This window comes from Ambystoma mexicanum, chromosome 3q (assembly GCF_040938575.1).
Source record: "Ambystoma mexicanum isolate Mex_15411 chromosome 3q, UKY_AmexF1_1, whole genome shotgun sequence".
Lineage (NCBI taxonomy): Eukaryota > Metazoa > Chordata > Amphibia > Caudata > Ambystomatidae > Ambystoma > Ambystoma mexicanum.
The window spans coordinates 338090872-338108190 of NC_090926.1; the positions used below are offsets into that span (position 1 = coordinate 338090872).

The 17319-nt window shown below is 46.4% G+C and overlaps 1 protein-coding gene across 11 annotated transcripts in view; it reads right to left on the bottom strand.

Annotated features, from left to right (window-relative positions):
* SGCD (sarcoglycan delta) overlaps positions 1-17319 on the bottom strand; it is a 1261231-nt gene that overhangs the window by 264517 nt on the left and 979395 nt on the right. For all 11 annotated transcript variants that reach the window (XM_069653944.1, XM_069653946.1, XM_069653945.1 and 8 more), the window contains one exon: positions 2587-2688. In XM_069653944.1, the coding sequence (XP_069510045.1) occupies positions 2587-2688 (102 nt within the window). The remainder of the gene's footprint in view (positions 1-2586; positions 2689-17319) is intronic.

The window sequence follows — 17319 nt, forward strand, 5'->3', positions numbered from 1 at the left end:
GCAACAGAATTGTCCTTTGTTCAGAAACTCTCTGGCACTTCCCACATAGGAAGCTTGGTGGCAGAACCTAGCAGGGTACTCTGTGTGCGGGCTGGGTATCGATTCTTGAGCTGCTGGACAGGTACTCTGAGTCCAGTATCTCCCTCTGTTCCCTGAGAGATGTTTAGGGGAGGGATCTTGCTTCCCCCCCCATGGGAATCCTGGCCTTCCTTCACTGGCGGAAGATGTAAGGCAGACTGTACCTTCAGCCAGAGTCCAAATGAGTCCTTCTTACTCCTTTCAAAGTCATCAAATGATCTCCTAGTTAAGGCGTTAAGCCCTCTTTTAAAGCCAAATGGGCCCCAGTAAGTGGTGAAAGTGAGCGGGAGCGGTTGGGAGCGGTGTTCCTCTACTTTTTTTAATTAGGTTTTACTGTTCCTATACTTTTATTTTAAAAAGAAACCATTCCAGAATGGTTATGTTTTAAAATAAACGTGTAGGAAGAAGTTGAAACGTGCACTTCAGTGCACTGCACTGAACGTTCCCTTAGACAACAGGTGCATGTGTTTGGGGGTTTGTATTGTGTCTGGGAGGCAGCGTGGTGATGGAGCTTGTGGGAATGAGTGCAGGCCAGCAGGGGACTTAGTTCCACTACTTCTTTTTGTACACTTCGACCAAAGGCCCCAGTTATTGGTGCAGGCTAAGCCTACCTTAAGGAACCAATCCAGGGTCCCCACCAACAGTCTTCTGTTATGCGTGCGGTCAGGACCAAAGTGCTTTGCAACAGGGAAAGTAAGAGGTGACAACATGTACTCCTAAGTCCCACCTATCTTCCTGTCTGTTGTATATCAAAGTGTCCCTCTGGTTAACTGAGCCCTCTGTGGCTCTTGATCAAAGCACAGATCTCCCTTGAGGTTTGTGGTGAGAAAGCTTGTGGCGAGAACAGACTTCTGTCTCCATCAAATCACATACTTCCTCTCTCTGGGGTCTACTCTGCAGGCGTTGCCTATGGTAAATAGTGGACCGAGACATGCCATTCACGGTCCTTCATAAAGAGGGGTGGGAGCTAGCTTCAAGGTGACACATTGCCTATCAAAGAGGTGTTAGTTTACCTGTCCATTGTTAGGTTTGTGACCAGGTCTATTCGCAGACCTGCTTCTATTAACTCTCATCAGTATGCGCCGCCGCCACACAGAACTTAGACAATAGCACAGGGTGGATCCATGGAGCCTATGATATTTAATTAGTCTGGCCATGGGAGGAGGAAGGTGTTGCCCTTCTACTCGGGATGTTTTCGTGAACCCCTTGCTGTCACCTGTTAAATAAATGTGACAGGAAGGACTGTGCCTGCAGGCTGTGTCTCCCAGAGTACACTGGACTATGTGTTTGTTGTGCAGCGAACATTAGAAAATGTGTTTGGATTAGCCCCAAACATTTTCGGAGGTTGAGCTCCCATCATTCAAATTCATAAAAAAAACATCCCAAAAAAGCCCAGGTGACCGCACACTCCCTGTGCGGATGGTCGAAACCCTCACACACATCAAGGTGCAATGTGGAAATAGCGGGGGGACTGACGTCAAGTCAACTCAAAAGACCTGTGCATCGGCCACAGAGAATCTGGCAGCACCAAGAGGCCATTCAAATGGTTAACAGTGTGCTTCAGAATGACAGACCGACATAGCATTGTATCTACGACAGAACGAGTATTTTTAACTTGTTCTTCCACAGCTGGACTACTTTCAATACAAATGAAGTAACTCAACCTTTTTGAGGTGTAATAGGTGAGAAGCTTCTGGAAGGAGGCCCATTTATTGTCACTAGCTGGTGTTTTCCGGTGCCTGCTTCTGTGTTTTTATTGAATATAAAAAAATTGACAGAATCAAAGAAATCTGGTATTGGGGTTGTATCCAAGCCGTGTGAAGCACTTTTTCTAGAGCCTTATAAGAAAAGGTGGGATGTGAGGAGGACAGTGGCTAGTGAGACAGTACAAAACAACACGCCTGTTAAGTCGTCGCCCTGAAGCGATCATGAGGACCTTTATATGAGTGCTGTCACCTGTGGAGGGCGCTGCAGAGAAGGGGGGCCCAAAGGCTGGAGGAGATAATATCTTCTATTCATTGTAAAGTGCTCAATGTGGCGGCAGAGACAGAGGTCATCCCAGTAGAGGGGTGCCAAGATGCAAAATTATCTAAATCTTGATGGGGAGCAGAAGTATTTTGGGGGTGGTAAAGGAGTGTTGGGTTTTGAATGGGAGGAGAGGTCCGGCATGGAAAGGGATTTTGTGTGTAAAGTGCTGGGGGTGCGGTAGGAATTGATGTAAATAGGGCCTCATAATAATGGATCTGGGGTAACGACTAGCAGGTCTACTTAGTACGCACTCAGGGATAGAGTGTCCGAGCGGGGGAGGATGAGCAGGGAAATACATATGGCAACATTGATGGTGTTTAACATTGGTTTGCAGGACCAGAGACACAGACTAAACAACAGACTCTCCCAATAGCTCAAGGGATGAAGGTGTTGATGAATTCTCTGGGAACAGGAGTGGATCCCATCCTTACTTCTCAATATGGCCCAACATATCTGTTTAGCCTCTCTCTAAATACTTACAGGTCTGGACCGGATTTCTTTGGCGTAAAGAGGTTTCAGAAATTCAGAGTCTCCTTCCAGCCTCAGTCCCTTCTCTGTGATTCTCAGGTTTCCCATTCCATCCTGGAAGACAAAAGTCAAAGGACACACTATTATCATCTTTAGCACAGAACCACAAGCTACATTAGCAGACGAGAAACAACCAAGCTAACACTGAAGGCCATGAGATGCGAGAGAAGCTCAGTCATCAATTTAGTAAGAGAGAGAAACGCAAACCATTAACATCCCCAGGAAACATCATGGCAGAAGAGAACTTCTGAACCTCAAAAGGCGAGAGAAATCCCAAGAAACAAGAGACCCTCTCCCCTCAATTACACATTCCACAAAATGACCATCACTTCCTCAATTTATGGCAAGCAAAGAATACAGGAGAACCATTCAAAAGGAATGCACAGAAACCACATTACACAAGATGGCCGACCAATCGTGCCAACCGAGGGGAGACCGTAGGAACCACATGACGCGGGTTGTACATGCAAACATTCAAAAATATAGCCACTTGATCACGAACATATTTTCAAATTTGAATTTACAGATGTTGTACGCTGCACACATCCTCTATGCAAGTTCTTAGACATTCTGCGCAGGTAGACTGGTGTTCGCCCCTTAGACAGAGACCATACAGGAAGTCGCTGATTCTTCCTCAGGGAGTGAGAGGGGCGGATTGATGTTTTCGTAGACTGGTCGTACATCGGTTCTGCAACCCTGCCAACTCGTTGATTGGGAGTTAGTAGCCTCGAACGTCCTCCAATTACTGCAAATCGTGAAAAGATCCTGGATTTAAGGGCCCTGAATTGTCCACACCTAGGGGCGCAATTCGGGTCCGCCAGGAGCGCATTCATAGCAAGGCGGTTAAGATGTCGCATTCATAAGACGGCAGCAAGGAAGAACAGTACACATTAGGAACGAAGCACAGCAAACATTGGGAAGAAAGCACAGAGCACGCTGGGAAGGAAGCACACGACACATTAAGAAGAAAGCACGAGCACATTGGGAAGGAAGTACACCCCATATTGGGAAGGTAGCCTGCATTAGGGAGGAAGCACAGTGTGCCGGGCCGGCCTTAAGGGCAGCAGCGCCCTGGGCGAATTGGCGCCCCCCCCCCTCGCCCACAGCGCCCCCCTGGTTAACAGGGGGCGGGACGGAAGGGGCGGGGCCAGGAGGGGCCACTTTATTGATTTATTTAAATAGGGCGCGTTAGCACTCAATTGCCACTGAATGAGCCCGCCGCCGCAGGTTCATTCAATGGCAATGAGGCGCCTGCCACGCCTTCTGCACCCCCCTGCCGCGGGCACAATTTACAGTAAAAGGCCACCTGATGCGCCTTCTCCCACAACGCCAGCTCGGGGGAGCCTTTGAAAGACTCCTCCGAGCTGGCGTTGCGGGGCAAAAGGCGCCCTGGGCGGTCGCACGGCGCGCCCCCCCCCCCTAAGGTCGGCTCTGACAGTGTGCAAGAAAGCATAGCGATCATTAGGAAGGTAGCAAAGAACACATTGGAAAGTAAGCACAGAGCACACTGGGAAGGAAGCACGGGGCACACTGGGAAGGAAGCACGGGGCACATTGGGGAGAAAGCACAGCGTACATTGGGGAGAAAGTCCAGCACATATGGGGAAGAAAGCACAGCAAACATTGGGGAGAAAGTACAGCACATATGGGGAAGAAAGCACAGCAAACATTGGGGAGAAATACAGCACATATGGGGAAGAAAGCACAGCAAACATTGGGGAGAAAGAACAGCACATATGGAGAAGAAAGTACAGCAAACATTGGGAAGGAAGCAGAGGGTACATTAAGGAGGAAGCACAGAGCACAATGGGAAGGAAGCACGGGCACATTAGGAAGGAAGCACAGCGCACATTGGGGAGAAAGCACAGCGCACATTTGGGAGAAAGTACAGCACATATGGGGAAGAAAGCACAGCAAACATTGGGAAGGAAGGGGAGGGCACATTAGGGAGGAAGCAGAGCACACATTAGGGAGTAAGTATAGCGCACATTGGGAAGGTAGCACAGAGCACATCTTAGGGAGGAAGCACAGGACACAATGGTCAGGAAGCACACTGGGAGGAAGCATAGGACACATTAAGAAGAAAGCACAGCACACATTAAGAAAGAAGCACGGGACACAGCACGCTGGGAAGGAAGCAGAGGGCACATTAGGAAGGAAGAGCAGCACACATTGCGAAGGTAGCACATAGCACATTAGGGAGGAAGCACAGGGCACATAGGGAAGGAAGCACAGGGCACATTGGGAAGGAAGCACAGTACATATTGGGAAGAAATCACAAAGGCCATTGGGAAGGAAGCACAGGGCACATTAGGAAGGAAGCATAGGGCACACTGGGACGGCTTTGCTAGTCCTTCTGACTGCCACTGGCCGTGGGGTCTATTCCCCTGAGATTTTTTCTCACATTCTCCACCAGAAAGTAACCATGTGGTGGCGGTTTGCGAGACATACAGATATGGAGAAACTCACTTAGTCACTGACCCACCCTCCACACATCGACGCTCCTCTTCGTAGAGCCCCAACTCATGTCCACTGCCCCTGAAACACCTGTAAAATGGCTGAACTGAACGATCAGCCTTTGCAGAGGAACGTCCAGAAGGTATCCTATCAACACCCTCTATCATTGATGACATCACAATTACACAAACTGCCTCAACAGATGAGTGGAATGAGATAGAGGCACGACCTAAAAAATGTATCTGAACCAAACTACATGGTTCCCTGATGACGGAATATCTTAGATCACATACCGCCCCTAGTGGTTTGAGAATCATGATAGAGCCCAGAATTTTTCTAGATGAGCTCCAATTCTTCAAGGACTGGAGCTATATAGCTAAGAAATGCACAAGGGATTGACTCATCTGGATTATAAATACAGCAACAACTATATCTATAAAATTAATGACAGAAATCGAACAAAAAAGAGATCACTTGAAAATCTAAAATAGTTCTAGAAATCTATAACAAAAAATTGGACAAACTGAATGCCACAATTAAAGTATTAAATTTGAATAAAACGATTCTCAAACTAAAGAAGGACATAGCAGCCTTCACACATGAAAATCTATACCCTTACACATCCAATTCATATTATAAAAATAACACTAACCAAGATGCACAGGCAAACACAGGCAGAAAATGGCACCACCCAAGGTGTGCCTGCAAGAGAAAACTCCAGCTCAGGAGATGAAACACACGCTACTACTTCTAACTTCAACAATAGAGAGCATTAAAGAGATAGGGAAGGCAGAAGGGAGCCGGTTGTTTGTTTTGAAGACAACTCAGACCAAAGGTTTTTAGACCAATGTGGCAAAGGATGGGGGCTGCAGCAGAGGCCAAGAGCACAAATCCCAGAGAATTACCAGGAACAGAGGGAAAGGGTGATTCCCACAGCAGAACTATTAGTCGTAAATCTATCTGACCATGTTCTAACATAGGATGAAACCACAGTGCTCCAGAAGAGTCTTAGTTTCGTACCTACAGTTCAGTACGACTCATTCAACACTAGAATCGAGATTGCCCAACTATTGCTCAAGATAAGACTAAATCAATATTTTGGCGGCTCTGATCCCCTAGAGAATGTAATGCAGACAGGTGATACCACTGGACTACATCCTAAGTCAAAGTTCAATCCCAATAGCATCACATTTGAGAAAGCATTAACAAAAAAGCCGGAAGAAATTGAACAAGAAAATCGGTCCGATTTCCAGAACCTTTCTAGACTACAAAAAATAGCATTAACGGATCTGAGCAAAAATTGGAATATCATCATCAAACCAGCAGACAAGGGTGGCACACTAGTACTCATGAATACCACAGCTCATGAACACATGGTGACCACACTTTTGAATAACAGCCTGCACTACCAGAGACTACCAATGGACCCTACATAAAATGTAAGAGTCAATGTATCCACACAGGTAGAAGAAGCAGTTAGTGAGGGCCACATCAGCAAGAAAGAGGCCGAATTCCTGGTTCCCCATTCCCAAACATCACGGTTTTCTACGCCTTACCCAAGATACACAAAGGTGTATCTCCACCCCCTGGTAGATCGATAGTGGCAGGCATCAATTCCATTCTTGAACCACTCTCACAATTTGTAGACTTCTTCCTACAACCCGAGATACCACGCATGCAATCCTATATCAAGGACACTACTGCCGTACTCAACCTGATCAAAGACATACAATTTGATCCACAGAGGCAGATATTGGCCACTCTATATATAGAGTCTCTATATACATCCATTCCTCAGATGGAGACACATATGGTGATTGGGAGAACAAGTACCACCCATGGATATCCCTGTTTATTACTTTTACAACTCACTGAAATTGCACGGACAAAGAATTTCTTCATGTATAAAGAAGAATTCTATGAACAAATGTCAGGCACTGCAATGGGGGCTATTTTTGCACCTTAACTGGCCAATCTATATGTGGCAGAATTTGAGGGAAGACACATTTATACCAACAATCAGTTCCAGGACCAGATGAACCTCTGGCGTAGATACATAGATGACGTACTGCTGATATTTACAAGAGACCACAAACGTCTGGAAACTTTTATGGGCTGGCTGATCACCCTCAACAGGTACTTAAAATGTACTCACTCCAGTAGTAAAGAAGAAGCACAATTTCTGGATCCAACAATACAAGCCAACAACAGCAGACTCCGGACCACTGTCTTTAGAAAACCAACTAACAGGAACTTTTTACTACAGTTTGACAGTTTCCATCCCAAAACAGTCACGGCACATCTCCTGTTTGGGCAATTTCTACGGTTCTGACAGAACTGTTCAGACAATGCAGAATATGATGAACAAGCAACAGCCCTCACAGACAGACTAAAAGAAATGGGTTATCCGGGGAAACTCTCTCGACATGCAAGAAAGTGTGCACGGAATATCTCCCGCGAAACAACCCTACAGCAAAAATCGAGACAAATACAGGAAAATCGGATAACAGCCGTTCAAAGTTATTCGACACAGACAAACTGAGTCAAAAAAGAGAAACTGAAGCTGTGGCCAATCCTCAACGTGGGCTCCACATCTTTGCTACCTCCAAGTTTTTCCATTAAACACAGGAGAAACATCAGAGATTCCCTCATGAGATCCTACCGTCCGGGTTCGGGGAAAGCCGTACAGCCTACCATTTGGAACATGCCTAAACCGGCATGTGGTCTATGTTCAGTATGTCCACTAACTCGCAGATCCATCTCATTAGACCTGGGTCTACATACTCCCTGAAGACAACTCATGTTCACAACTGTAACTCAACTCAAATAATGTAATTTATCTCATTACATGTCCATGTAATCTAAAGTATATTGACATGACAGTTAGGGCAATCAAGAAAAGGATACAGGAACATCAATTCTGTATACAAACAAAAATGCCCAATACACCCCTGGTAGAACACTTCCTGGTAAAAGGACATAACCAAAACGACCTGACTTGGGCAATCATAGAAAAGGCGATTGTTCACCTAGAGGTGGAGACATACAATCGATGTTACTGAGAAGGGAACAAAGGTAGATTTTCCCCTTAAAACTGATCAACAAAGGCTGAATAAACCAATAAACTGGCAATCCCTGACGACCATTTGAGTAGGCCATAGGATATCAACAGAAACTATGACAACCGATCCCTCGTTAGGAGTTTCACGGGATAGATAATGCCTGAGGTTGCTCTCATGTATCCTTTTCAAAACGACAGGGCACTACTAGTCACCACTACATGCCTACTACTGCTAAGGTTCATCCCTAGATAACAATTGCTTACAGGTTTTGCACCCCCCCTTTTTTTCGTGCAATGTTTGTCAAGCAACCCATACCAGTCCTTTATTTTCTAGTCACACTGGGAAGGAAACACAGGGAACATTAGGAAGGAGCACACTGCAAAGGAAGCACAGGGCACACTGGGATAGAAAGCACGGCGCAAACTGGGATAGGAAGCACAGCGCATATCGGGAAGAAATGACAGAGCACATTGGGAAGGAAGCACACAGCACATTGGTAGGGATGCACAGGGCACACTGGGAATGAAGTACAGCACACATTAGGAAGGAAGCACAGCAGACATTGGAAAGGAAGCAAAGAGAACATTGGGAAATAAAGCCCACCCCAAATTGGGAAGGAATCATAGCACACATTCGGGAGGAAGCACAGCCTGCAGGGAAGCATAGCGAACATTAGGAAGGAAGCACAGAACACATTGGGACGGAAGCACATAGCACAATGGAAAGGAAGCAAATAGCACACTGGGAAGGAAGCACAGGGCACACTGGGATAGGAAGCACAGTGCACACTGGTATAGGATGGGAAGCACAGCGCATTTCGGGAAGAAATGACAGAGCACATTGGGAAGGAAGCGCAGGGCACCTTAGGGAGGAAGCAGAGAACACATTAGGAAGGAAGCAGAAAGCACATTAGGAAGGAAGCACAGCACACTTTGGGAAGGAAGCAAAGAGCACATCAGGGAGGAAGCAGAGGGAACACTAGGAAGGAAACACAGGGCACACTGGGAATGAAACACAGCGCACACTGGGAATGAAACAGAGGGCACATTAGTAAGGAAGCATCGTTTGGGAATAGTTGTATGGTGAAGAGAAAACAGTAGCTTAAGGAAGATGCACATTTTCGCTTTTTTCCCACATTTCCCTGTGACAAGACCTGTGCGGGCGCATTACAAAGGAACTCGCGCCAAGAGGTACCATACATGCGTGTCGCGAGAGCGCTAACAGCATCAATGTTTCCAATCGGGCTGGGCACTGAATGGTTTGCCCTGGTGCAGAGCTCTCCTAAATTGTGAAGGCCAACTTTGTAAATACTGAGAAGTGCACCTTTCTCACAATCACGCCATTGCGCACGCGCATCCTCTGCGTTTCTCTCGCTTGCGTGATTGTGAATCGGGTCTACTCTGAAGTGCGGCGTCTTCTGTGCGCAGCGGAGCAGCCGTCAGTGGCTCAGGCCCCGCCTCTCGGATGGTCCCATATTTGACACTCCGGCCCATGCCTGACTCGATGGCAAGAAAGAACTGCCACACACTTTCCATACATACTTGTAAACCACAGACCCAGGAGCACTGCCACGCAAGATTCCAATCAATAACACACCCGTGGACCCAAAGGTGTCTTGAAAATGTAGCCGTTTTGGCCTTTGCCAACATTTATTAAAGCACAGAAATGCTCTGGCGAAACCAGGCCGCGCAAGCACTTAGGCCCCGCGTCTAGCAAAGCAACGTGTCAGCGCGCTCTTTTTTGCAATGAGGGCAGATGTGATATTTTTAGGGCCGCATCGGCTGGCCCTGGTGTTGCGCTGCGTGTGCCTCCCTGTATGTTTGCCTAATCCCTTCGTGTCCTTAGGAGAGTGCAAAAGCACTCCCACGTGGCTGCCTGAGGCGAAGAAGTCTGTGCACATACATAACTCATGCCATGTTATTCTCCGGTGTGCTGCTGTGGCTCTGACCCAGCTGCCAGGCTGTGGCTGACAAACTGATCTCCAATTAATCCTGCAGTGTTTTCTGCGTTCACTGTAGCACATACAGTGTGTCCGAGCACTAAAGCACAACCTGTGGAGCTGTTTCACCTTTCTTTAAGGAAAATTATGATTTGGTGTAGTAACCACAGTTGAAATGCACGTTGATACGTTTGAGTGCCACAATGGTCAAAAGATAGCTCAGTGTTTTAGGCACTTGTTGCAAAGATCTGTGTTCATCGATCACAATACCAAGCCCCGGCAAAGGGGGCTCTGCATTTCCTCTCTCTAAATTTGATAAACTTGTATATATACACTTTGGCAACAGTAACACTACTGTGCTCAAAATACCATACTTGCACCAGAGAGTGTGAATTATAATAAGGAATATAGTATTGGCATGGTGCAGGTCTCGAACTCGGTCACTCCAACAGGTGTTGTATAAACTGCAGCCATCAAGAATGATTTGAGAAAGTTGATTAGGCTGCCAAATGTGAAACTGTGGAACCAGAGTCGAGGCCCGTGTCCCAGCTTTGCCGCTTGACCATACTGTGATTCTGGACAAATAATCTTACAGAAAGCCACTGACGACAAACATTTATAAAATTTCAGTGGGACAGGCAGGTGCATTGCTAGCACTCATATTACTGCATCCGCCTTTCCCTTTGCTTCTTAAGTAGCTCCACCAACCCCTGCAGGCAGCCCTTTCACGGGCCGCCTGCTGAAAGGGAAGCATGCAGGGGTCAACGCTAGTGGGGGGAGCCCCAGAAGACCCCAGGTTCAGGGGTACTTAGCCCTAGGCCACTTAAAGCCTTTGGAGTACACATGCTTATTTCAACTAATCTAGCCCATTGACTAAAATAACTTTTCATATTAAGACATTTCTCCCAAAGCCCTGAATAAGCAGTAATGTTATATTATGCCAGCATTTTATGTGAGTTATGGACAAACCCAAAGAGACTAAGCATATGTTCCTAGCACCTGGGGAACTGGAATGGCAGGAAAAATACATTTCTGGTCGAAGTATAAATGATACAGATATAAAACTTGATGAAAATATGCGAAATAGTAGTGGGCGTATGTGTAGCCATTTGCAGAATTTTAAATATTATGTTTCTCCTAATAATGGTTAAATTGTGCCAAAAAGCGATGCTACCTCGCACAGAGTTGGTGATCAGACTGTCTGATTCCCTGTGAAATATGGAATCTGCATGTCGGTTTCATATGATGGTGACTAGCATAGATTTGAAGTTTTACTCCATAACTTATTTTGGTAAAAAGTAACAGTGGTGAGACAAAGGAAGTCATAAAGGCACACACACAAAATTATGTCATTTCCCATGAACCAATGATCCCGAAGGGAGGAGGTAACACCAGTAGCCTGGCCTATCCCAGTAGAGGGGTAAGTCCAGAGTACTTCCGTCCAGATTGTAAAATTCTATGATGTCACTTTACCTAAATAAAGGGGAGACAGGGAAACACTGATGGCAAGCAACTGGAAACCAGACCTCAGGAGCCAGGAAAGCAAAGATACATCCCACTATCCAGATTCAAAAACTCAAAAACCTGATCCAGAGGCAGCTGATTCCATCCAGGCAGAACCACCCATCCAGATCCAGGCATACCCAATAATCCAGGGGTAAAGGAGGAAAGGCAAGTGGCCCATCGCACTGTCCACAGTGACCAGACCTTGCCCAGCTGCTCCCCTCCAGGAGAGCCCAGCTGTCCCAGTGACCAGATCTCTTGACCCCACTCTCCCAGTGACCACATTCTTGGCCCCGCTGACCTCGCTGGCTGTCCAAAGTCTGAAACTCAAGCTTACCTTGTATCACCTTACCCCGTCCCAAATAAGTTTATCTTGCTTTTTCAATTTTGCATCCTACAGAAAAACCCATTGAAAGTCCAATATTGCATACCACTCTCTTTTGAATCCTGCATCCCCTATTCAAATCCTATTGAAATCCCAGTCAAATCCCAGATTGCTAGTATCATCTGTTCACCTTCTCCATAGAAGAATCTGTGTTAGTCTATGTCTGCTAGCGCATTCCTTTTGATACTTCTTCCAGTTATCTGTGTAAGTCCCTAGTATTATTTGAAGTAACTCAATTAATTTCCCCATTGAAAATCCACGTTCATTATTGTTGTCTTTTGAAAGTAACAATTTTGTCGAGTGTTTTTACTAAGTATAGCCATTAAAATATAGTCTCAACAGAAATAGTCTAGTATAACAAAAACTGAACTTGCATGTGTATTTTGCTTTCCTCTAAATTCCGATTTGCACTTTTCCCTTATAAAAGCCCAAACACAATCCCATAAAGAGTAATCCCTTCCCATCAGAATGCTGTCTGATATGTGCCTTTTTTCTCATCCTAAAACTGAGTTCCGATTTTAACAGCTAAGCCACTTTTCTTAGCTGCTTGTCATTTTAAAGCCTGTGTAAAATAACAAATTGCAATTAGGCCACATGTGTTTTATTCTGCATTCTTTTCCTCCCAAAATAGATTTTCTTACCTGTGTCACGTTGCTTTAGTGCCCTGTTCAGTAGTCTGTAAGCTTCCTTGTCTCTTTAGTGCAGCCACACACATTTCTGTCATAGCTATCATACTGCAATTGTAAATTGAGATACAAGTAACAAGAAAAATCTGACTATGCCATTTTGCTCCTTTTGAAGGTTTACAATTTGTTTCTGGCCTCCCATCCAGGGGTGGTGGGTTGTATTTAAAAATCGATTTTTCCCTCTTCATACTGACTCCTTGCCACTACTTTCCATCCACAAAGAAGTTTGTTATTAGGTGTTTGGGGGAAGTGTTGCAGGGGGAGTGTCATTTTGAAGAGTGATTTTGCTTCTGATTTCTATTAAAGGTTTATGTAGTTGATGTTAGGAATTTGAATACATTGTGTAGTGGGATTGTTGCATTGTATAGCCAAAGTAGTGGTGGCTGCGGCCCTATTTTTGATTTGATTGATTGTCTCTGAATTCTAAAAATGAACACATATTTAATTGTTACTCACCGGCCTGGTTCATAGGCCATTGCGACACAGGGTATTTGTTAAGGTGGGTGTGAAACAGGTTGGGTGCCTTCTCAAAGTAGAATCCGAGGATAAATAAAGAGAAAAAGCATTTTTATTGTGCGCCGCATTCATTGTCAGTGGAAAGAGTCCCTGGCTGGAGTATGCCGTGTTCTAAAACCGCTACACTCTTCTCTCTGTACCCACATCACTCGTGCTCACTTCATCCCTTTCTGTAATCAGACCACTGACCTCTTCCCTAATAAACACCCACTTCATTGAAGAGAAAGGCTGCGGTGGTGTGTGTAGCAAGAATGGACTTCATGGTGTTGTGTATCCCTCACGCAAGTCATAGATTGAATGAATGTGTGTGTGCAGGAAAGGTGCTGGGAACGTCTAGGAGCGAAGTTCTGTCAGTGTGCGATCTGGATGCTGTGTAGTTCTGGGATGCAACCTTCACAAGTGTATTAGTGTGGTGTGTAAGATTTCTTCCTGCCACTCCAGGACACTGCACCAGCTCTTGCAAACCCAGAAGGAGCCCAGGTAGAGAACTCTACTCCCAGGGATGTAATTTGGGTATTCACCAGGGGTCGCACCTGCGACTCCTGAGGTCTCCCTTGCTAGCCCTAAAAAAATGTTTACCAAAATGTTTGTGTACATTTTTTTAAATGGAACTCCTGTGCTGTGGCCAGCAACATGTGCTCTTTGTTTCTGGAGTGGCTGGCTTTCTTGTTCAGGTCTCTTAAAAAACAGGGGACTGCGCAAGTGTAACACTTTGAGCAGTGACCGTAAATAAGAAAAAATAGGAATAACAAATATTAGTACCCGGCGAGAGTCAAGCAGAATGCAACACGCATTCTGATTGGCTCTCACCGAGTCCTGACCCGGCCGCAAATCCTTTGATTCTCGGCTGGGATTCCAGCCGCCTTGTCCTCGGCGGCAGGTGTGGAAGCCCATCAGTCAATGAGGCGGCTCGAAGCGGAGCTATCCCCGCTCCGAGCCTCCCCACGGCTGAGAGGCTGCCTTTGCCAACCGCCGGGGATTCGGGAAAGCTTTTTTTTTCTTTTCCTTCCCTCCCTCCTCCCTGCCCTCCCCATCCCACTTACCTTCTTGCTCCTGCATCCCCAGTGGGGGACGATGGCAGCCTCCAGCAGTGTGGAGACTCGGAGCGGGGCCATCCCGGCTCCGCGCCTCCACACTGCTGGAGGCTTCCATCGTCACCTACCGGGGACACAGGTACTTTTTTTTTTTTCCTTCCTTCCTCTCCCTCCCTCACTTGCGCCTTCCCAACCCCACTTACCTTCTGCTTCTTTGTTTTTTTCGAGAGCAGACGCGCTGGGAACAGTTCTGTTCCCAGCGCGTCTGCTCCCAATGGCCGCCATGGAAAGGGAAAACGTATTCTGTTTCCCCTTTCCCGGCGGCAATTTTCTTGGTCGTTTCTTAATTTTTTTTTGTGTCAAACGGCCGCAGCCTTTCGGGACAGAAAAAAATAGCTTTTAGTGCCCCGGTCACGCATATATTGCGGGCCGGGGTACTAATAGCAATATGACCCTCGCAGCAGGGGCATTACAGACTCAGGTAATGCCCCAGGGCCTTCGTTAAGGCCCTCGCTTCGCTCAGCCCTATAATTATGGGCCCTGGGGCATTACCTGAGTCCGTAATGCCCCCGCCGCGAGGGTCATATTGCTTAAATGTATCTTCCTAGAATTCTATCCAAAAATTGCAAAACTCGGTTAAGGTGTATTTCAGGCACACTTCAGGGGGTGAGTCACTGATTTAGTCTGTTCTTAAACACCTCAAATTCACAATGCAGACAAAAACTTCCAAAAGCATTTAGAGTAGAATATGCATCCATTTCGGACTATAGGACCTCATTACGACCCAGGCGTTGGACCATGGTACTAATAGCACCATGGTCCATGCCGGTAACTTACCAACTCCGCCATGGCGGAATGGGGAATTACCACCCCATTCCGAGGTTGGCGGGGCGGTAATTCCCCATGCCGCCATGGCCTTTCCCCATTCCCATTTTTGCCCCATAGGGCTAAATGGGAATGGGGAAGGCGCTAATTACGGCCCCGTAAATTACGGTGCCAAATTACGGTGCCGTAATTAGCTCCTAGGTCCCTTTGCGGGTTGGTTTTTTAACGCCTGCTAAAAGCAGGCGTTAAAGTGCAACCCGCAAAGGGACCTCGTAATCAGGCGTTAAGGGTTTAACGGCGCCGACACCTTTTACGGCACCGTTAACCCCTTAACGCCTGGGTTGTAATGAGGCCCAATGTATTTTGCTTTTCATAGGTTGCAGTTAAAGCATGTTTTTTCTGCCGTTGTCTCTGTTACGATCATCACAAGACATTTCATCTCAGTGCCCTCGTTCACTTGACAAAATCCTTGCTCCTAAAAGCTTGTATACAGTGTAGAAATGTTGACCATAACACAAAGTTTGCCTTGATTTCATTGTGTCACAATGAAACCTTTGTTGTAATTTGTCTATCTTTTCTATCTCCCTGCCATGCTGTTCAGGATGTTTGTTTGCATGTATGAGGTAAGAGTGCCCAGAGTATGGAATGCCGTGCTCTGCTTTCCCTGCGCTACTCTAAATTCTTTAATACACAGTTATGAACCCTCCCAATGGTATGTATTTTGCCAACCTCTGGAGCCTGTAAAGTCAATCCACGCAGGCTTGACATGTGGCCAACTTTGCACCAGACCTGCTGATGAACTGGCCTGCTGTTAAATCTCTGTTACCAGTTTAATTGTATCCACTACAGAGTGTAATTTGCTTTCTGACTTTGAGAACATTCAGACATGTAATTTCTCATTTGACTGTAGCCGTTAAAATAGCTATAGCCGGTTAGATACCTCAGTGGGTTGAGCGCTCGCTGCTGCGATATGTGTGTGATTTGCATGTTGCAGGTTCAAATCCTGGCAAGACCAACTCATCATTCTGAGGTTGATAAATGAGTATCAACATCGGATGGGTGATATTGTATGTATATTTTTTCTATATAAAGCGGTTAAGCGTAAGTGCTATATAATAACACATCATTATCATTTGGCCTTGGACGTCTGCTTGCATTCACAGTAATTTGGTAATATGGGCCTATACACACTGATATTAATGATACATATGGTGATCCATTCTTGTATGAAATGTATATCACGTGACAGTGATATTGTAACCATATTTTTCGTAGTGTACTTAGGAACAATGCTATGTGATGCAACTTACTGTTTTGTCAAAGGGTGAAAGGTTGTGTTCCATCGCTTCCTGTAATGTCAGTTTGGGGTGGGGTCAAATGACATCTCTCCCTGGGATGTCATCGGGGGTTAAGGGTAATGTGATGACAATTCCGCTACCCATGGCATTTTGGTGAAATGATGTTCCTGTGTACTCCCGCCCTGTATTCTAGTCTGCCCTCACGCCCACAACCTAGTGGCGCAGCCACGGTGGAACAGGTGGGGCAGCCGCTCCTCTGCCTCCACCTGATGCCCAGTGCGCCCCCAGTCTCCTCCTGGTGACCTATTAATCACCCTGCCTTCCACCAAATGCAGAAGTGCCACCACAGGGTGGCCAAGGGGGGCCATGTCCACCATTATTAAAAATGCTGCCCCCCCTTCCACCAGCCAGGTCAGTTATGTGTTTGTTTCTGTGTGCTACCCTAGTGACCTCATCAGGCCACCCTTATGGAAAATGTCTGGGGGCACCACTGACCAAAGGCGGCCTCCACTACTGCCCCACCCCCTCCTTGAGCTACTAACCTACCTGGAGCATAGATAACTTAGAGCCCTGCGACCGGGACATGGTCAGACCGTAGCACGGGAAAATGTGGATACACATGGAAAGTGGGTGCAAGCCATTGTAAGTAGTAGATTCCATGGTTTATCTAGGGGTAGTGATAAACAGGAATGTGAATGAAAGGGCTCAATACCTGTATAAGGCTAATAACTCGAACCAACCAGGGAATGGCATTCCATCGTAAGTTTGGGAAGTTCTCGATGGATCCGATCATCTGCTTCTACAAGCAGAAGGTGGCCCAGATCCTAACATGTGGGGCTGACACCTGCCTGCATCTACCCTGGAAGATCTGGGAAAGATTCAACGGCTTCTTCTGGCGCCGAGTATTGAGGCTCCCAAATGCACTGCCAATGAACATGATTAGGCAAGAACTTAAATTGCAGTCATTGGAATCTATGGGTG